The 22,440-nt window shown below is 41.3% G+C and overlaps 1 protein-coding gene across 4 annotated transcripts in view; it reads right to left on the bottom strand.

The window, feature by feature from the left end:
• Positions 1–135: 135 nt before the first annotated feature.
• The window catches only part of MCC (MCC regulator of WNT signaling pathway), a 224,354-nt gene continuing 202,049 nt past the window's right edge, over positions 136–22,440 (bottom strand). For 3 of the 4 annotated variants that reach the window (XR_008233829.1, XR_008233830.1, XR_008233831.1), the window contains 5 exons: positions 16,830–17,036; positions 15,761–15,858; positions 4,708–4,830; positions 3,051–3,658; positions 136–3,017 (listed from right to left, as the gene is read on the bottom strand). Coding sequence is in view for 1 of the 4 variants with exons in the window: in XM_052778950.1 (XP_052634910.1) it covers positions 3,478–3,658; positions 4,708–4,830; positions 15,761–15,858; positions 16,830–17,036 (609 nt within the window). In the remaining 3 variants the exon portion in view is untranslated. Of the gene's footprint in view, positions 3,659–4,707; positions 4,831–15,760; positions 15,859–16,829; positions 17,037–22,440 lie in introns of all 4 variants that reach the window. The other variant, XM_052778950.1, reaches the window with a different exon arrangement.

Below are 22,440 nucleotides of genomic sequence, written 5' to 3'. Positions count from 1 at the left end.
TGGGAACTTCCCTGATAGTGTCACACCATCTCCCTCAGTAACTTACCTTGGAGAAAGTCTTTGTGGTACCTTTAAGTAGATCCATTTAACAATAAGATGGCAAGGTATGGTAAAGCAACCCCCGAGGCAAAGAAACAGCATTAGAAATTTATTCAGAATATAAGAACATTTGTAAAATAAGTATTATAAATGTCTCTGTATAAATAAATGCAGTTTTTACAATTCTATATCAAATAAACACAAAATAGCTATTTTACAGCAGCTAGGAAACTAAAAAGCAACACATTTAAAGCTAATTCAGTAATGTGAAAAGTTTCTAAAATTACAATGCATGGTACAGTATTAAAGGAGGAGAAAATCCTAATAAAACCAGTGGAACAATACTGACATTAATGCAAATGTAGTCACATGTGCTTTGCAATAGCTAACAGTACATTCAAGCTGGTTAAGATTTATACATTTGATTGATTAGGAAAAAAAAGTACTTTTTTTCTGAACACACTGTGAAAGACAAAGTTTCATGCACTCTGACTTCAAAAAAAACCAAACCCTAAAACCACCCTAAGATTAATTAACGAGTGAACAACTTGGGTTCTTTGGCAAGAACCACCTCTTTTTCTTGCTTTGCAAATGTACTGTTTCTGCAACAAGTGTTAAGTGAGTTAGGTTGCTGTGCCTCAAGGTGATTTGCGCACTTGTCTATAGGCTGGTGTGCTGGTATTTCAAACAGTTGCATAAAAGGAGGTGATTTTTTGGTATATATCCTTAGGGTTGGTGCCATTTTAACAGGTACACTGGAACTGCAGCTAATTGTTAATATTAAACACTTTTCACAGTAAGAGTAAATGTTTTGCCACTTCCCTCTTAGTCTTTTCCAGTATGCCAACAAATGAAGCAGTAGCTGCTTGTTCAGGCAAAATAACTGGTGGTCTGGTGAACTATAGCTACTGCTGAGGCTGTATGATACCAGTCTAGATTTTTCATCTACAAGCCCTATGGGAAGAAAGGGGGAGTGGCTTACATTTACTGATGATTTATAATTTATTCTAAAACACTTTTAGAGCACAGTTGCCAGGGAACATATGCAGTTGATGTAGTAAAACAGCATTTAGTTTATGCAGAATCAGCAACTCCTTAGGCCTGAAAAAGGCACCGAGGGACACTGCAGCTTTTTATGCCTTTAAACCCAGGTGCATTTTATGCTTTCTTAATTTGTATCTTTCCTTTGAAGACAGGTTTCAATTCAAATGCTTTAAGCTTCATTGTATTATGTTTAGCAGCTTCTCTAGCTACCAAGAAATAGAAAAAAATGAACACAAGAGGAAAGCCAGTGCAGCAGTGGTTTCTAGTCACCTTAAGCAAAAGGTATTTCACATGGACGGTTTGAGATGACCTCAAGTTACATGGGTGTTTCAGATGCAAGAAGGCAAACGTGCAACTGCATTTTTGCCACAGTACACAGTGGATTATTTTGTGTTTCTTCAGAAACAAGTGTGACCAGCTGTGAAGCTTACAGCAAAACCTCACATTCCTGTTGGTGAGAAACTTGGTGCCCAGAAAAGGGAAACACCATAGACAGATACTTGGCAAAACCATGAAGACCATAAGAAATCAGTGTGCCTGCTCCCTCAACAGATTGGTTTGCAAAAATTTCCATTTGCATTATAAATTAAGAAGTGCAATTATCTTGAGAAAGAGGACTGATCAAAACTAATCCCAGGGCATCACTACCTACAACTTAATTTTGAAATCAGCATTGTTTTCATTGGTATTGCAATCAATCACTTATGATGTTGGCTTTGCAGCTGATGTTTCAGACTCCAGAGTAGGAATCACTACCCTAAGAAAGAAGAAAACAGCAGCTACAGTAATAAGAGATGTCATGAACACCAACTGCTACAGTTTCAGATGTAACCAAGACTTAACAGTAATGCCATATTCTGAACACAAATTCCCACAACACTTTTGGCTGCCTGGCCTAACCCAAGAGTAGACAACAATGGTTCAAGTCCTCTAAAAATATTTCCTTAGTAGTAGTAATTGGAGGAATAAATGAGAGAAGTTATCCTAATTCTAAATACACTAATAAAACCTGAGGTGCAACACAACAGGTAAAGCAAAAAGGATAAACAACTCCTGAAATCAGATTCACTTGAAAACAGCCTAAAAAATACAGATTAGAGGTGTAACACAGTAACAGGCTAATGAAGTTAATGGACTCTAATTTGGCATGTTAAAACAAACGTGGAAGCTTTTTACATAGTCACAAAGAAGCAAATTCTGAATGAAAGGTGCTATGGCAGACTTCCGTGTTTTGCTCCCTAGAGAAATCAGCTTGATTGCCATGCTTTGCTTCGTGTTCATTACTGTAATAGGCCAACATTTTCAATTTATTCAGTTTGATAATACAGTAACATGATGTGACTTAAACAAAAGAAGAGAATGTTAGCAGTAACAAAAACTAACCTAAGAAGCCGTATGAAGACTTCACCATTCACATTCTGTTTGTGGCTGTATATCCATACACCTACACATTTATAGTTTTGTGCCTATGTATTCAATATTAAATAGGTACATTTCTAGTAAGTACCTTTTTTGGTCAAAACAAGTATAAAAAGAAGACAGTCTACCTCTCGATCACAGAAAGCCATAATAAGCACTATACACATGACAAAAATGGCCCAGCTTCTTAAAGAAAACCTTGGCTATAATGTATTAACAAGAAAAATGAACTGTTTCACAACATAATTGCAAACACCATGCAATATAAATACCAGGAGGTCTCCTGTAACTTCTTACCCAACCTTGGCACAATCTATCTGGCATGGTGAAACTCAGAGCCTTTAGTCCTCTCACAAACTGTAAGAAATACACCGTTATCATAGTTTTCAGAGATGCAACTAGGGTTTCTTGTTTTTTTTCCCAAATCAACAGGAGTTTTCCTACCTGATCTGCACTGTGAGCGACAGTACTGCAAGTACAGTGCAAAAAAATCAAGCAAGCCTATCATCTCCCTACTCTGCAGCTGCCTATATAGTTGATTTAACTACAGCAGCAAGTGTTGAGGGTACAATACAGAGCTGTGTGCAGAGGGAGCTCAGGGATGGGGAAAACTCTCAAATTATCTCCAAACTGCCCAAATTAAACCCTCTTAACATGAATTATTTTGCTATATGACACTGTCATCCATGGGACAAACATAAAATTTAATAGAAGCTGTGTGAATATAGACATAATGACACAGACAACGTACATAATTATAGCATGATAATTCAGGCACTGCCATTTTACATTATGAAACAGTCCTTAAGGTTAACACTTACATTATCCCCATGGCACCTCTCTGGGATCCCAGAGAAGGTGCTTAAGTATGTCAGCGTTGACAGTCAGAGCTTTTAGTGTTTGAAGCTACCTAAAAGTCAGCCTCCAAAAGAAAGAAATTTGTAATGGCACAAAGCATCTTTGAAAGAGATGCATTTAAAGTGAAGTTTCATTGGTGTGTGGTCTAGAGTTCTCCTCTTCTAGTAAAGCTATTCTTTGTTTGAGCATCCTTACTTGTGTTTCATGTCTCTCCACCATGGCCATCATTTGCGATTCCAGTTTCTTCAGCTTATTTTGATGCTTCTTCTTTGCTTTTTCATAAGCTGCTACCAAGTTGCTGTTAGAAATACAAGGCAATACAAGGTCATTCAAAAAGGCTTGTTCATAGCAAGTAAGTGCTACAAAAATCCACCCCAAACCCCCACCTTCAGGGCACTCCAAAATTTGGGTACTGATCATCTTCCTAAAATGTACTAGTACTTTAAAATGCCTTAGATCCAAACCTTATTGATCCAAACCCAGATCAATGCTAATCTCTGTATCTTTTCTGGGGCAAGTACACACCTTTACCAGTAAACTGGTTACTGAAAACATTTTTAAACATGGTTCAAAGAACCAGCTAGACAGAGGTTGCTGATGATGACCTCACAAAGCACTGTTTGTGAGTCGGTACCACAACATTAAACGTGTAATGATTTACAAAAACATGGAACAGTCAGAATCTGCTTACAAAATCCAGCACTGATTTTGCATTTTCCATTTAAAAAAATAAGTTATATTCAGACGATAGCATCTTGTGCTAATTCATCAGCTGCTAAGTATCTTCTGTGCCTCCACCCTGACTCAGAAGGAAAGCTTGAGATGGGTACTCTTCCTCACCACAAGGGCTTTGAAGTATAATTTATTAATGAAAACTACATTGTGAGCAATAGGTTCCTCGCAGCATGGGCAGCTACAGTCCTGCATACTCTCAGTCCACCCAAACACAGTGCCAGAAAAATCTACGTAGAGTGAGCAATAAAATTTAAGCGTGATTATCGAAGCCAGTTGATTAATAAAGAGGCTGGAGCCAAAGAAAAGGGAGCAATTTTAAACAAAATAACATTCATAAATCTGGCTAAGTGGAGGGTTTTGTTTGTTTCAGTAAGAATGCGCTTACTAGTAACTCAGTTAAGATTAACCTATTACCCCCGCTCTGTTCTTAGCTGTGTAGTTTTCAGTGTCCTACATGGGAGGTCTGCACTTCCCCCATCTCTAACTATAACCTTAAAGAGTCAACGCGTGTGAATGCTAGGATCCAGAAATGGCTCATTACGGTAGGGGGAGGATTACTGGGACACAGCAAAAAAAATCAATGGTGCAGCCATCTGCTGGTAGATCCTTTACCTGTTTGCCCTTTTAAGGTCATTAACAAATTCTGCAGACTGCTGATGTCTGATTTCACTGCTCTTCGTGAGTCTCTCCAAAGCACTCACTAACTCTTGCACTCTAGTTTTCAGTTTCTTCTCCCTGGATCAGGAGAAAAGGAGGGAGAAAACTATTTTCAAAACAGAAATAACACTACACTTCAGCTTGCAAGTGCATGATGGTTGTCCTGTGCTGGGTTGACAGGCTGAAAATATTTTCCTTACTACCACTTGGGTAATACAGGAGGTAGTTCCTACATTAAACTTTTCCACAGATTGATTTTTATAATATTCACCATTTTAGAATATAGGATCAGAGATGCAGCAGACAGAAAACAAAACAAACTTCTCTGGTGGATCATGGTCTTGTATGAATCACTAAGAAATAATCACAAAGATACATAAATAAAAATTTAAGAATAACCTGGCACGTACCACCTACTGTGTCTTGAATGAGATAGCAAAGAAAACTACCAAGGGAAATCAAACATCATGGTAATCATATAGGAATTTTAATTAAAAATAGCATACCAGGATTGCTCTTAAGGAGCAATCAGCAAGGCCAGTCCATGTGCCAGCAGGAAACAGAAAAAGTTAAGAACAAGACAGGGGAGTACGGACAGGAAAGGGCAAGCACAAGAAATACAGAAGAGAGAGCACAGGCATTTTCTGTTATGAGGTACTCTTCTTCTTTCAAATAAGCCACAGTAGTGAGGTTTAAAATGCCAATTATGAACCAAAAACTAATTACATGAAGCATGCCAAAATGGAAGTACGGTACCTTATAATTATTTTTACATTACAAATATCTCTGTGAGGGAAAGAAAAAGTGAACAAGGCAGAAGTTCTGTGGAGGAGTAAGCATTACAGCTTGGGGTTCAAGCTGGCTTTAAAAAGCGCTTCCAGCACAGGCGAGCGTGTTTCATGAGGGGGTGTGCTTCTTCCCAGGGAGCTCCCTGCTGCAGAGGCAATGGCTGCCCACAGCCTTCTCCTGCACAGACATGGGACTGTCCCACCTCTTGTGCAAGGGTGCTGATGTGGAGACCCAGGAGCCTTTCTCTGTGACCCATCCTCATAGCATAGACAGCCCAGAGAGAAAAACATTAGATTTGAAAATAAAAACAGGGGGATAAGAATGATGTAGAGCTGGGCTAAACCGGGACAAAGTTAGATTTTCCAGTGTCGAACCTTACACTTGGGACCTTTGCATGTATGAAGACATTTGTCTGTGCTTTGCTGCCTAGAACCACTTTGCAGTGATTTGCCTTTCCCTCCTGCTTTTGTTGCAGTGCTGCTGAGTAGACTGGATTTCATCTCAATAACAAGACTACCACTAGCTCCCACATAAGCCCACTGAGCCTCAGGGGAATGAATACCCTGAAGTTTGTGAAAGCTTCCCCAGCTCTGCACAGACAACACGGATGCTCCTTGAAACCCAGCTCACAAGCCTGCAGTTCCGAGGCTGGCCCGGCAACGGCAGCATTTTATAACTAGAGGCAAGGACAGCATATGTGGCATGTTCCACTGTGCCCAGCTTCAGCAACAGAAGGGCTTTCACAAAGTCAGCCAGGGAAATATTCCAAGTTAGCAGTTTATCCCAGCACACTGCAGACGCTGGTTTACTGGCCAAATTAAAAAGGACATAAGAGGGGCCTTGTTGATGAAGAATCATCAGTATTCTTTATGTGTCCTTTCATTGAAGTAACAGGCAGAGTTTTCAAATTACGCAATCTTTTCCCCCAGCAGTCAGAAAGACTCAGCACAGTCTACAGTCAAAATCTGTGTTCTGCAAAGAAAACAGGACCCCCCGCCCAAAAAAAAAAAAAAAAAATCCAGTTTTTACTTGCAATAGAAGATAAATAAGAACAGATCAGACCTGGCAGAGGCCAGACCTATTACCTAACATGTGTGTGGCACTACTAATATGACAGAACAGAGTAGGGTAATTTGGTGCTAGTCTGCTCCAAAGGACGCCACAGCCAGAGGCTCTGAGAAGGCTCGGTAGCACTGTGCCCAGCACTGCGACCTAGTGTGAACAGCAAGTCCAGTGGAATAAACATTCACAGTATTTGGATGGGGAGAGAAAACAAAATCACGTGAGGCTGATTTAACATTACATGCAAGAAAAGGTATAGCTGGGAAAACACTGCACACAGTCTCATGGAGAAGAACCCTGTGGAGCCACAGGTTTACTGCAGCTGAAGTCCTTAACACACCTGCTCTAACAAAAGCTGCATGGAGAAGAAACACGGTGGAAAGACTTGGAGGAACTTGTCATGCATGGTGAAGCTTGGTTGCTGCGGCGACTGTTACCTGATAAAACTATTATATCACCTTTTGACTGGTTTTGCACTCACACCTTGCAACCAGTCATATTCAGTCCGAACTCAGCTAAACACCAAGAGGTATTTCTTTACGTTTGGCCTGTAACATCCTTGTCTTGCTGCTTGCCAAAGATACAGAGCCAGTGGAGTGGTAAGCACCCTGGGCCTCCACAGGCTAGCTCAACAACTTTCAGATGCTAGTTCTGAACCACCTAGCTAAATAGTTAATAGTGGGTAATCCTTCAAATCTAAAGACACCTCAAATTTACATTCATACTAGTAAAACACATGTATTCCCCGAGCACTGATCCACAACAGTTCTTTTGGCTTTTTTTCATGTCTTGAAGTCAGTGAAAACAGCACTATCTAGTGCCTACTCCCACTTTAATCGCAGGGAAAGGATTGGGCAGTTTGATTGCATGTGCTGAAACGTCCCAAAATCTTACAGAAACAACACATAGGGATCTACTTCTAGACTTAACTGTTCCCGATTTAAAACGTGCCTATCTAAATATCTTCACTTCAAGTGGCATTTCACAGACAAGCAACAGCTGAGTAGACAGACACAGCAGCGACAGTAAAGGCACAGTAAATACCTTGCTTTAGTCTGGGAAATGGAGATGCATATACACTTGGTTAATGACTATTACATGCAAAAAACATGTAAGGTTTTCCCTGGAGTGCTGCACCTTCTATTTTAGTAGCAGATGAGAGACCTCAGAGCTGTACCTTACTGGCTGGCCAGCAAATGCTCTATCCCTTTGTAAAAATCCCATGCCTCATAATGCTAACTCTTCCTACTTCTCTCCATTTCTATCACTAATTACCTCAGTTTGGACAGAAAAAATTGTCCTTATCTGTGTCTCTCCAAAACTGATTGCTTAGTTGGGCAGTGAATGGGAGTGATAATGAATCCTGAGGTGCTATTTGTATTCCTTTAATGCATTCCAGGGTTAGCTGTCTTTACGGGATTTCTAGCACCACTTTGCTTTCCTGATTGCTATTATAAATCAGCAGGATATGAAGAATCAGCCACTACAGGCGTAATAAGACAGAATATTTTAAAACAATAGTCCTGGTCATATGCAGCATTTTTCCAGGATGAGAATGTGTCAAAGCTGCGAACCAGGGATGGAATTGCATTTGATGCGACAACCACAGGAACATCCTCCTGATAGGGATCGCCGTATGGCTGTGGCACAGCATTCTGCTGCTGGACGGTCTTCCAGAGTCTGAAGAGCAAACTTGCACAGAAGCTTACATGCCAAACTCACACTGCTATTGTGCCCCAGGGCTGTAATATGGACCAGTATAGATCCTGAGAAAGCATTTATGTGTGTATTTTGATGGGAAGAGGGAAGTAGAAGCAAGTATTTTTACAAGAACACAGTTTCTGTGAGCCCCAAGTCACAAGTCAATTGGGCCGCAGAAGTCAGCACAGCTTTTGCTCCCAACAGTTCCTCTTCCAACTGGCTACTGCTGCTGGAGCTACGGAAAACACAGCCGCCGCACCCCGTGCACACCGAGAAAATGAGCATGTATTCTCAGAAGGGGGAACAAGCTTATCATCTAAGGGCATGGTTCGCTTCCTACACAAGGGCTCTCTGCTCTGGGGCACTCGAGAAGTCAGCTGGGGAAATCCCTGACTGCTCCCTTTCCAAGGAAAAGCTCAGAATAAGTGTATTCGGAGGCCTACAGCCTACTAAACCCACTATTTTCAGTGAAATGCCTAATATGCCGGTAACAAAGGCTTTTGTTTTGTATTTTCACAATCAAAACACTCAGTGGGCAGTCGCTAAGTGGTTTTCAAGGGCTTTTTGTTTCAGACTTACAGGATGGTTTGAACAGGAAGGCAAGGACAGGGCCTAATGTTTTCTCTGCTTTGAAGGTTACCGCTGCAGAGCGCAGGGAATTGTGCCAGAGCCGTAAAGGAAACTGTCTAACATCGGGTACATTTCTGCAGTTTCTGTCAATTTGGCCTCTGTACAATGACACCATGTTTGGCCCAGAATAATGTAAGCAAGATGTTGCGCACCTTATATTTTCCCTCCTGTCTGGGCTTTTCCAGACATGTTCAGGTTTCATATGCCAGAAGTCCTTCCCGGCAGATTTTCTGCCCTTGCTCACTTCATTGAGAATTCCCCAGTGCTGCAAACAAGGAGCTGCTCTTCCCTGGCACACAGAAAGGTGATTTTTCTGCCCCTGGCCTGGAGTGTACCCAGCTAACTCCCCACCTTGTGAAAGCACAAGCCATCACCCCTCTGCCCTGGGGTCAAGAGCACCCACAGCTCTTGCCAAATCTGGAGCGAAAGAGGAGTAATGAGGTCTCTCCAAATCAGGAGGCAAAGTTTCCCACAGCCGGGCAGAGGAGTCAGCGGCCTTTGAGGCCTGATTATCCCACGTCTTGCCGTCCCTAGGAACATCCTTTTACCCACCCACGGAGCACTGCCTGCTACAAGCAGACCCCTTTCAAAGTCTGGCTCCCCTGCTGGAGTGGCACCATTAGCTTCAGCCCAGCATCCGCTCCCGAGCTTCACATGCACAAAGACCTGGTGCAGCAGCCAGGGGGGCAGAGGCCCAAGGTTTCCCGGGTGTAGGTACCTGTGCAGGCTGGCCAGCCCCTGGGCACATGGGGTTTGGGGAGGGGAGGGAGGAGAAGCACCTCCTGCATGGCCCCTAGCTTTCTGCATGGTCCCTGCTTTGAAGAGGAAGCACACACCTTTCATCACACCCTTCACTCCTAGTCCCTTTCCTAATATCCTCCTGTTAATTTTAAGCCTGGCATGTTCCCTCAGTCCCCTCTCTGCCTTTTCCAGTTCCAGCTGAACAGGGTGACACGATTGTTTTTTCTAGGCATGACTCCTCTTCTCTCAGGACGTAACAGCTGGACATTTAAAAGGAATGCAGATAAATTCCCTTTCATCAGCAGTTTAAACTAACCTCTTAACATCAGACTGGCATACAGAATCCCCAAGCCAATTCGAATGCATGCCTGCCTCACTGGACTGGGTTGGCCTGCTAAGGAAAACAACTAATATATAATAGAACTTTTTCCAAAAGGCAACAAAACAACACTACGCGAATGCCAAATGAGTCTTAAAATCACCCTCTTCAAATGCCTCGTCTTCCTGTCTCACCTCCTCAGGCATCAGTGGTCTTAAGAATACCTGTGCTGCCTGCTACCTGTGCAAAGGTAGCCCTTTCTGATCACAGAGAAGACAGAGAGTGCTTTAAAAAATGCTTTGCTGCTGTTAAGATACTGTACTGTTTTTTTCGCTGATTGTCAGATGCTTAGAGCAGATCTCAAAAACCAGACAGTACCACAGGCATGTGTTACACCACCAGCAGTGGGGAGACAGGCCAGGCGTGGTCCTGGAAACAACAGACTGGCAGCAAAAAGGGAGAACAGGCCTGGAGGGAGGCAGCAGCATGCCTGCCGCACTCACGGCTCAAACCTCACAACCAGCTTTGCCAGCCCAGCCTGGAAGCTCTCCAAACCTGGAGCTATTTGGAGCTCCCTGGGATGATTATATCCAAGTGCACAGCAGCTCAGCAGCTCAGATATCCATGCAGTGGTAAGGAGAACTACTTATTCCATGTCAAAATCGGAGGAGAAGAAAAATGACAGTTATCTGTGATGCATGTAGAAAAAATAGCTACTCGAGGCGCTTCTGAGGAATCTGTCCCTTGTATCACCATGAGTCACTTCTGTTCCCGCATGAAGGTTTCTCTCAGTGGGGCTCGTGGGGGGGGGGGGGGATTTCCAGAGGCAGGCCATGCCTCCTGAACCCCTCAGGCAGCCACGGGAAATCACAGCAGCAGACTGCACAGTCATAAAAAAGACAGAGATCCCCGAAATTTGCAATGACTGCAATCCATGCCAGTCTCTGGCTTTCAAATGTGTCAGAGTTGCGTTATCTCCCCATTTAATGGACGTGATAATGAGAGAACAGAAATAAGCAAATGTAACTGACAAAAAGCAGCCAACAATCCACTGGAAAAACTCATCAGTAACTCCTGAATACCAGCCCCCACCTCCCTCCCCCCACTTTTATCGAGTGTGTGTTCATCCTGTACTTTGGCCAGAGAGAGGATTTTACTGATTCATTCTTAAGAGCCATTTTAAACCTGAATCATTACAATATGATGTGTTTTAGGTGCTTCTCCTTTCATTTCCAAGACTTAGCCTTACTGACGGTCAAGATAGGCCTGAATTTCAGAGATGCTTCTACCTACTCCTTGATCCTGCTATCATGAAAGTAAGGGTGGCCCTTGAAAACACGCCAAGCTAAGATGTCGTCACATAAAGTTTGTGGAAATTTAAAATAAAGGAGGTGGCTTGATTTATCTCTGGCTGACATCGTTTCAGGAAATAGTCACTGCCATGCGTTGGCACAGCTTTCTGTTGAAAAAGTTACTCTCTCAAAACAAGCAGTTTTGGCACAACAGAAGGTTGCGGTCTTTGGACAGGTATAAGGACTTAAGACTCGCAAAGAACATTACCGTGTCTCAAAAGACACACAGAAGCTATTGCAATAGCATGAATTTTCTATGTTCTACTAGAAATACCTGCAGTTTCCACTTCCAGAGAGGCAGGACCATAGCTCTGTGCAAAATATACTTTTTGTTAAGAGGAAAAGAAGTTTGCCAGTCCTACTGATTACCACCCTTTTCCCTCTCCATGGCGACTTCTCCATTAGTAGCATCACTTACTAGGTTATCTCTCAGTTCAAAAGTCATCAGATGTGGTAAATATATAGCTGCTTTGTTGTGCTGCCAGATGGAAAGGCACCCTTTTGTGAGGGAGATACTGAAACACATCTAGACCGACACAATTCATGTAACCCTGCACAGCCATCAGAGATCATAATTTTGTGCCAACTGATGACCTATCTGAGGTCTGAACAGTCAGTCTACTTACAAAGTGTTTTGTCTGCCGTGGCCCTTACCTAGTATTGTCAGATCCTTCCTGCCCAAATATCCTAATGCTTATAAAGGATTCTCTTAAATACATACACAAAATACAACCCTATGCAGACAGAAAAGCTATCAGCAACTGCAAATACAAGGAGAGACTGCAGGAGGACCTCAACAATCAAAGCATTTCTAATAAGGCCTGGGGAGAGAAAGAAGTTTCAGTCTTGCCAGCTTGGCCTTTTCTCACAGAATGAAAGAATTTAGCGGGAAAAAAACATTAGTTGTACCACCATTACTATCACCCTGCTAAAGCAAGAGCACTTCCTGTCTGGCATTATTCTTACTGTCTCCTTCCTACCATCTCTAATGCACTTATACCCTGGTACATGCCTGCTAAGTTATAAACTCATACAAGTCATCTACAGTGCTCCCTTCCCCTGCTGCAACAGAACAGAACTCACCAGCAAGGAAGATGTCATTTTAAGGTCTCCCTCAGAGACTGTGTAATGTGCCTGATTTTGGGGTATTCAACCAGATCCTCTCTCATAAAACTGGCCTCTGGCACAATCATTGAGGTATCAGTGCCAGGCCCAGGCCACGAGGCTGCTGGGAATACATTTTTGCCCTCCCAAGAATAAAGTATTTTGTGCCAACAAGCTCATTTATGGATGTGTCAAACTCAAGAAAAAACTCAAGAGGCTTCATGTCCATTGAAATATTCCATCATTCCATCAGGAAAGGAGAGAGGGGAAAACAAAATTGCAAAAGACTATGGCAGAAAGTATTTATGCTTGGCTGGAACAGGATGTGTCTCTAAATTAGTGGCCTTAGCCTGCAATACCGGAAGTTTGGTAACCTAGATGCAACGTTTACAACATGGAACTTGCAGATAATTTACATTTCTCCTAGTTAGCATAGTGGTCATGGAAAAGAAAAGCGACTTCTGTGGAAAGTCCCTAAGATGGGTTTTAATGCTGAACACTGCTACAGGAAGCCCCAAGTCCTACTGGAACAAATATGTTATCAAACAATAAATGAAGAATTGCTCCTGCCTTGAATTTCTGCTGATAGGCACTACCAATGACAACTTGGGGAGCTTCACAACACACTACTGGATTCCAGATTTATGAGAAAATCACATCTGCAGAGAGAAGACAGGCTACCTCTGTGGATGAGACTGTTCTGCTGCAAAGCCATTTGCAGACTATGAACAAATAAATGCTTCCAAACCACACCAAAATCCAAACTGTAACTGCGTCCTGCTGTTTTATTGGGGTTTCACTCTATTTCAATTAACTAAGAACCTGACAGTTCTGCAGCAACAGAAGGACACTTAATGGGAAAGCAGCAGAGGGGGGAGCTGCCAGGACTTTCATCTCTGTGAAGACAGGATGGGGAGGGGACAGCAAGCAGGGTTGTTGATTGATATGACATTCTCCGACAAACAGAAAGATCCAAAAGAAAATGGATTTTTGTTCCTATCCTTGCAGCTGCTGTCCCCTGCACCAATGTCTACTGCCTGGAGTAACAACACACAGGTCCAATTGCTGGATGTGTGCACTAACTGCAACCAGCACTGAAATACTCCTGAACGTTGGTATTTAAATATTGCCTCTAGACCACAGATTCAGTGTGTGATATTCACTTGTTTCACATCACCCTCCTGCCCCCCAGCAAACATGGTTACCGGGCAAAATACTTTTTATTTTGAATTCTGGTCCTACTACTTTGGTGGGTGAGGAGGGTGCTAGTGGGAGTCACCAGGATTGAATGTTTCTCTCCTGGTTCACACACAGTGCCAGGACTTGTTTTCCCATACAAGTGGGAATAGCTCTGAGAGATTGGCACATGCTAAGCACAAAGAGTTAAATTCACTTTGTCCCCAGAGATATCACAGTCACTTCAGACCATTCTGCATTGATGTAGCACTTGCAGGGAGGAAAATGCACTTTGATTATTTTTAAAATTCTTTTGTGGATCCACAATGGTATAAATTTCATTGTGATATCTGAGTCTTCATTCATCCAGGACAGCAGTTAGGAACTGCTGGTATTTTTTAGCATAGCTGTGGCTAAACAGGTTGCAGTGAGCTTTCTCTATGTGCTAGACAGAACTTCTACGGACTTTTAGAGAGAAGACTTCAGGATAAGGAGACTAAGCACTCAGCCTGATTTGGCTGGCACACTGATTAGGGAGAAAAATACCCTGTCCACATAGCTCACTGCAACTGTGCTTGAGCCCCACTGGCAGTAGCAATCACATTTAGTACAGTCGTATTCCCATTACACAGAGAGTCTTCACTCCAAAATTTATGTACAGTTTAATCCGATTATTTTTCTTCCCCATTTCTGCCTAAAAAACTGTACTTGCTAGGCCCCTGGCTGGAAATCCATGGTAATCAACTTAAGGCCTAGTAGATAGAGCAAAGTTTTTTTCTCTGTGTTGTCAGCAAACCACATTTCACGACTGTACTCAAGCCACCGCTAACGAAGGTCACTGGCATATTCTTGAAATCCAGGAGCAAATAACAAGAACAGGAAAAAGCTGCAGCTTGAGTGAAGACAGAAAATGCCAGCAAAGCTGCTCACACTGGGACTGGAGTGGGGGGGGTATGGAGGAGGCCAATGGCTCTATGCGATGTTTATGCAAATGACTTTGCTGATGGGTTTTATCCTCCCACACACAAATGACAGTTTTGATTATTCTAACCGCAGAATTTTGTTTCCTGCATCAAGCAAACTAAATACTCAGCAACTGCCAGACTATTAAGCAAATGGTATGAGATGTATTGATTCTGCAGTGGTAATGATCTTACATTTTTACATAATGCCTTTCAGGCTTAAATGTCCCTAGGGACACTACAAAGTTGCACCTATGAAAAAAGCACTTCAGGAATGAAACACCACAGCTGCCTAAAAGGATGTTCCACCATTAAAGAGGGTGCAAACACCAGAAAAGGAAAACACACCCTTCCCAGCCAAAATTCTTAGTAGCATTTTGGACAGGTTCTAAATACAATAACCAGATTAGAGATTAGATAGCCATGTCTTAGAAAAGGTGGAACAAGTACTGAAGCAACTACTGAAACAGTGAATATCTTTGTAATGAAGTTTACCACATAGCTGGTGCAGCAAAAACTGCTGCACAAACAAATACCTAGTTAATGTATAACTGTACTGAAAGCTTTGGCTTAAAACCTGGCTGTTGATAAAAGCAGTTTGTCAAGACATCACTTTTCTTTCTCGTTGGAAAGCTAATGCTTGACACAACAATGTCATTTGTTATTGAACTGTGGCTCTACTTACATACTCAGGAGGCAAATGCAGCATCTGAGTCATCAAAATCACTGCAATTCCTACTCCTGTAATTCCTACCCAAGTTCTAATCTGTGACCAGCCTTCTTAACCGAAGATCACACTTCAACTCCTGTCTTCACTAAAGGTTTTCTGCATGCTCTCAAGCAAATCATGTCACTGTTTTGTGTCTCATATTCTTGCCTGAATATGGACATTCCTGACATTTTCAGGGTTTCTTAGGGATACAGTTAATCTGAATTTTAGAGAACCTCAAGGAGAATGGTGCTCAGCTCCATTCAGCTCCAGGACTCTCATCAGCTGAAGAACAACAGCAAAAGAGAGGGGAAGGTTAGAAGAACGTCTATATTTTTCCTTCTCACAGGAAATATCTGTGATGGCTCGTAAAATCACTTGAGGGTAAGAGCGAAGGCTCAGAGCTAAACCATGCCCTGGACCTACAGAACAAGTCATGTCTCTGGTGAAGGAAGCTGCTTACCGCCTCAGTGCATTTGTCAGTTCAGCAGTCAGTTCACTCTCGTTGTACGGTCTCAGCTCAGCTAGTGTTAACGGTGTTGCGGTGCCATCACTGCATTCCTGAGAAATGAGGAAAGGCCATCTAAGTTGAAGTTACTTACCATCTTAACCAGAAAACTCTGAAAACCTCTTAGTTTGCAGCTACTTTTAAAATGGAGGGAAAATAAACATCACAATGTCACAACAACATGGCAGTGTACCAACATACCAAGAAATGGACTAACAGATTAACACTTCACAAATCCTTCTAAATGTTTCCTAAACCACCACAGCTCACTGATCCGCAGAATTCTGCTGTAGTGTGCGTAACTGCTGGTGCCTTATATTACTTTGACACCACACTTGAAACAAAGAAGCACTGAATCAAACAATTCCGATGATGCTTTGCCAGAAACAAATAACAAAGACGCAGTTGATACACTAGCTCTGGATTTTGTTTTTAAAGGTATTACTGAGGTTTTCTGGGGACACAGTACTAAAATAACAGGACTAAAGTTCTTCTAGGTATCACTATTTCTTCATGCAAATTATTAATGTAAATGCAGAAATTTGTTTATTTTGCATTATACTAAGGAGAGGAGTGTCTTCATTATCAAATAATTACAAACTGTCTGACTGCAACAAAGAGACTGTCATTACAATGCTCTAACTGCTCTGTTTTTTCGTATTTTGTGTTTGGAGTAGGGGGAGGATGGTGTTTTGCTTAGACTCTCTCCCACTGCTTCCAGTGAGTGGCAACAGGCAAGACACAACATGTTCAAACACAGTAGTCTGTATGTTTGGCAAGAATGGCTTTGTTGTACTCCTCCCCAAAATGACAACCTTATTTTAGACCAGACTTAACAGTAATTCTGCAAAGTCCTCATAAGTCACAGCATGGAAAGAACCACCTAAAAACTGGAGAAGAGAGAGAAAGACGTACATATAGACAAAAGAGGAGAATGATTAACATGCTAAAGACTGCTATAGGGAGGGGAGGTATACAATAAATCGTGTTTACACCAATTTTGGAAACTTGTTTCACTCCTGACCTTGCCCAATATGTCTTTGCTTCCGCTGCTGGTTGAGCTGAGAGACCTCATCCTCTGCTCCTTTTGCTCTTCCACTTCAGACTTCAAGTGCTCAATATGGACGAGGTAGGCCTGCTCCTGGGCCTCTCGAGTGCTCAGTTTCAATTCCAATGCCTTCTTCTCCTTCTCTAGCAGGTAAAGCTGTGCCTTGAGCTCAGCCATCTCCTCCTGTTGAAGAAACATTATCAGCATGCTGCTTCATGGGACTACATACCTAAATGAAGACGAGGTTAAACAAGGTTTTCATCCGCTATACACAACTGGAGGTTGAAAAAATTGCGTCCGCTTATATTCTTCCATAAACATGATCCACAGAAGATGGACACTGGTACTTCACAGAAAGCAGCTCAATTCTGAGAGCTAGTTCTTGTGTGTAATTCTTCTGCCACTCTGATATTTATGACAGGACTGTCAACTCCTGTAACACGACGAGTGCTATGTGGGGACAGACCTCTGCTTTAACATCTGCTCTGACAGTGGCTGGGCAGAAGTGTAAGAACAAGGCATAAATGCAGTGACCCCTCCTTTCAGCACTTGCTCCCAGCCTCCCATGAGAAGCAAGCTGATGGGTATCCTGAACCAGAAGGCTCTTTGTGTTTAACAACACTTCAGAAAAGTTTCTTCCACAAAATGTCTAGTTATTTTGTGAACTCAGGAAAACCTAGTATCCACAAAACATTTGAAGAGATAGTCCTAAAACATAATTTACATTATAGGTTTAAAAAAACACCATCAAACAAAAGACTGCCAAAACAAAAAAACCACCCCACCCATCCCAGAATCACGTTCTCACTGTTGAGCTGGCCATGTTGAGCTGGCCATGCCCTAGGTCACCTCATGGGTGAATACTGAGTTCATGCGGCCATCTTCTGTATTACAATTCAGTTCTAAACTTGTTCACTGTGTAAACATCTCTGAAAGGTGGAAGTTTCTTGCTGTGTGGCCAGCCTAGGAACAAATCACTTTTTTTTAGTTATTTTTTTAAACAAAAAACCATATTCTAGTCACAAAAATATCAGAGGTATCTTACCTTATCCTTCAAAAATAACGCTCTTTGTATTATATCCATTATTAACAAAGATTATACAAACACAAACCTTGGCACATATTTAGACTAACTTTTTCTGTAGAAGAGAATCTACATTCCTACCAAAGATTTGCTGTCTGGGTTAAGTGTAAGCAATGCACACAGGTGTAGCATAGTTACAACCAGCATATAGTAATCACAGGTAATCACTGGCTTATTCAGAATCACCAACCATGCAAAAATAAAATCTATATCCTAAAAAGCCTCTGGCTTAGAAAGGTTTTTATGAGCTTTAAAATCATTCATTTATTCAACTAGTTGTTTGTGAACTGAAGGGTAGAAGCACAATCAGTTTCATTCAATGTGGTTTACAGGAATTTAGTTGTTAGGCAAACTTATAATTAATTACCTTTGTCAACAGTAAAAATGTAAATAATACTGGTAAATAATGATGGGGAAATTTAGTTATAGAAGTTGAACTGGATTGTCTGGTATACTTAAGTGTATGCATTTAGCTTCTTAAGTCTCTATTTCTAAAGCCATTAATCTACTTAGCCTGCTTAGTGAAGGCTGAGAAGTAATTTGAGCAGAGTATTTTGGCGCTTATGTGAATAAAAGATACTCTTGACAGAAGGCTATCTATGTGGGAGGGTCATAACAAGATCTTCCCAGGCTGGAAGTTGAAGCTAGGCAAGTTCAGCCTAGAAATAAGGGACATCTATTTTTAACAAAAAAAAAAAAAAAAAAAAAAAAAAAAGGTGAATTTAACCACCGCAACAATGAATTTGTGGAACTGATTTTCCCATCACTTGGAAGTTTTAACAAAGACTGGATGTTTCTTTGTACTATGTATCCTAGCTCAAAATAAATTTGAGGATCAATGGTTAACTCCTTTGTTTATGAAGACAGTAAGCTTAGATCATCATATGAATTCACAAGTTTGCATCCTGTCCCAGAAGACATATCATAGACTCCAAAAGCACCCCCCCCCATATGTTAGTTTTCTCATGTCGAGACAATGTGACTTTGAAGTAGAGAAGCAAAGACAAAGTAGGGGAAAAGTGGAACAACTGTCAGCCAGTGTATTACAGAGGCTCCCAGGGAAGGAACAGGAAGGAATGGAAAGGCTGAAGTTAAAAATTAAAACTACAGTTGAGGATTCTGGTATGGACACATACAATCTGTAAGGCAAAGTGGCAACAGTAACGTTTCATGTGGGAAAATTTAAGTAGCTCAGGTTTACTTAGAGAGTTAACTAGTCTTTACATATGCAGTAATTTTTTCCATGAAAATATGTTTTCTACAGATAGTGTCTAAATTTAATTTCAATGACAACATCACCTTTGTATATTTACTATCCCCTTTTTTTCTAATTACAGGATGCTGGTGAAATGTTTTGCAGTTTAACATACCTGCTTCTTCAGACTGTGGGCCTAAAGCACAAGTGCATTTACAAAATAAAACCCTGAAGGAGGAGGTAGAGGTAGGAAGCGGTCACTCTTCCAGTTGATTGCAGAAGACTTCTAAAACCCATGCAAATTCACAAGCTTCAAGCACCAAATCTAGCTGTCATTTCAAGACTAATTCATTCAATATCGAGGAATATTTTGTACTTGCAGTCATACTGTAATTCTGAATTTGGGTGAAAGCTTGAATGAAAATTAACTACTGATGCAATGTAATCAGAAACACCACAGTATCCTCAAAATTAAAATTTGTGTTGGATGTGGTCATGTCAGAAGAATAAAACAGCAAGGACTTCTATGTGGCAAAAAGTTCTAAAAGTCACAAAAATGGACGCCAGAAGGACCACAGTACACAAGGTGGAATATACCAGCCTTCAGAAGTAAAACAAGTATCAGAGCAGATAAATGCTAGTTAACTGTATTATACTATATACATCTGTAAGAGCATGAAATGCTGTAACAATGGTGGACAACAGGATTCTTAACATCTTCTGCAAAGAGACTGTAGTCTCAAAGCACATTATGAGCAACATTATCACCACCTGTACACAAAAGAGGAAAAATTATCAGTGTAGAAAGCTGAGAGTTCTTACCTAGATTAAGTCCTTTGAAATGCAAAAAGGCTGTAAACCAAGAATTATTTACACCCATCAGAAGTAATCTCCTTGCTAACTGGGGCATGACAACAACTGACCTCAAAGCAAGACCACTGAATGATGACAAACCATAGATGAGAATATATTTGTTATAACAAATTATTGTTAATTATTATTAATTATTGCTTGAAGCAAAGAATTGGATTCTACAGAAGTACGGTGGACCACTACGTCTTACACGCTGGATCAGCTAAAAAACAAAACAAAACAGGGCAACAGATTGACCATCCCCAAACCATCTTTTTATGGATCATTTTCATCAATAATGAAGAACTACTGGTGTAAAGGCATTTTCAGAACATTATCAGCATAATGCATAGATGCAAGAAGTAATATGACTGATGTGGTGATCAGTTTTTACTGGGAGTCATAAATGAAAGGTGCCAACAGATGCAGCAGAGATTCCAACACAGATACAAGTTTCAGGAAGACAGCAGCAGGTTTTAAGACCCAGCAATGCGGAAATCCTTGAGCAGCTCAATCAACCTGTATCATCCTTGCTAAGAATGTGGAAGGGAGGGAACAAATTAAGAGCTGCTACATGATGAGGTCCTCTGCAGCACAGATGAGTCCACCTGCTTCAAGTTAAATAAAATACCATAAGGTAATTTAAATTCTCCAGTTGTCTCAGAAGGCAGATGCATATGCTATTCTGTATGAGGTACATGTTACAAATAATAGATACAAACAATACACTCAGAAAGCCAAGACATCCATGAGTCCCACCCATAAGTTCAGCTATGTTATAGCTTGCTGAATGTAAGAGCAAGGTGTAATGCAGACCTGAGCAACAACCATGGATGCTAATAAGGTAGCACATTCTCTTGGTACCAAAGAACACAGAGTGTCACTGTGCCTTTTGTAATGCCTTATGCATAGAAGAAAGGCAGGAATTTTCAATTTCTGTAGCAGGAGAGCACTTACCAACAAATCCACTCCAAGCTTTGACAAACTCGAGTATTCAACGTATCCCCTTTCAGAAACCTAGGGATTTCCTGCAGTTGTGAATTCCAGCAAAGTACAACGAATTACAAACAGTAACAGTACTGCCAGTTTCTCTGCACCAGAAAGGACTGAAGGTGACTTCAGCCACCTACGTAAAATGTGTGTCTATTCCAGAATGCACTGCACACAAACCAACCAAGAAGAAAGATTTATTCTTCTAGGGACAATTCCTGCAGTGAAAACTCAACATGCTAGGTCCAGCCAAAAGTTATGAGTGGACACCATACGTCAAAAACAAGATAGACGATCATTTAGTGAACAAAAGGATTACCAGCACTCAAAACTGTGCCAGAAATTAGGACATGCAACTGTTGATGTTCCTGCCAGGTCAGGGAATGCAAAGGCACTAATCACAAGGGATAGCTCTGCAGTTTGGCTTTACCAATCAATTTAAAGATAGAGGTAAGAATGGTGTACAAGAGATTTCAGGGAAAATCTGGACGCAAAAGGGGAGAAGGAAGTGTGATATCTGAAATATACATGTAATTATCTACAAATGTCTTCTGGTACATCTTGCATGCTTTAATTATGGGGAGTATATTGCTGTTAGCCACAATACATTCAAACAACTAACATAACTTTAAATCTTCTGAATGGTAGCAGGCAATCTTTTTTTCTGAACTGCAAATATTGAGTGCATTATTGCAAAACTGTATTTGTCATTACGGAAAGGCAGCACCACTAAGAACATAATTATCTTTACTAACCTACCAGTTAGCCGGCAGTAGCACATCTGAACAAAAATCTATAGCTTGAGAAGCTTACAAAAGTATTAGGATTTGCTGTCCCATATGATACCATCATCTGACTTATCTGCCATTAGTTGACTAAAATAGGACTTGCTAACATGCAGAAATTAAACTTACACAAACTGAACCAAAACCAGACAATTTCTAAATGCAGACATGTGCTTGTATTGGCTTTAGTATGTTCCTATGTTTTAGTTCACCTCTTTCAAAGTCAATACAGAAGCCAGATTTAAAATGATATAAGCTCTATTCCTGGTCAATAAAGGCCAGTTTTTCTAGATCACATCTTTAGAACTGGATGGGTAAACCAGGCCTGAGGGACCAGAGTTTTCTCTGAAAACCTCTGTTACTGCATGTCATTATATACCGCAGTCTTTGCTTGGGCTCTGAACTCAGCTACAGATTGCAACACAGTGCCTAGAACAGCTCTGGACTTGTGACCGACTGCTGGAGAGCATTAGGGATGATAGCTTCTGACAGACCATTCCTCCTCCCATGGCACTATTAAAAGGAGGTGAATTTGTTCTGCTTCAGTTCACAAATATTCAAGATGCACATTTGCAAGCTTGTAAGTAAAGTAATGAACTGTCTCTTGGGAAGTGCTGTATCATGCTTTTGGTCACCCTCAAGCAACTCAGCTGCCATATCTCTCAGAGAGAGCATCTGGTT

The sequence above is a fragment of the Harpia harpyja genome, chromosome Z (genome assembly GCF_026419915.1).
Source record: "Harpia harpyja isolate bHarHar1 chromosome Z, bHarHar1 primary haplotype, whole genome shotgun sequence".
Classification (NCBI taxonomy): Eukaryota; Metazoa; Chordata; class Aves; order Accipitriformes; family Accipitridae; genus Harpia; species Harpia harpyja.
Note: the sequence above shows the minus strand (reverse complement) of the source record. Positions and strands in the feature narration are given on the sequence as shown.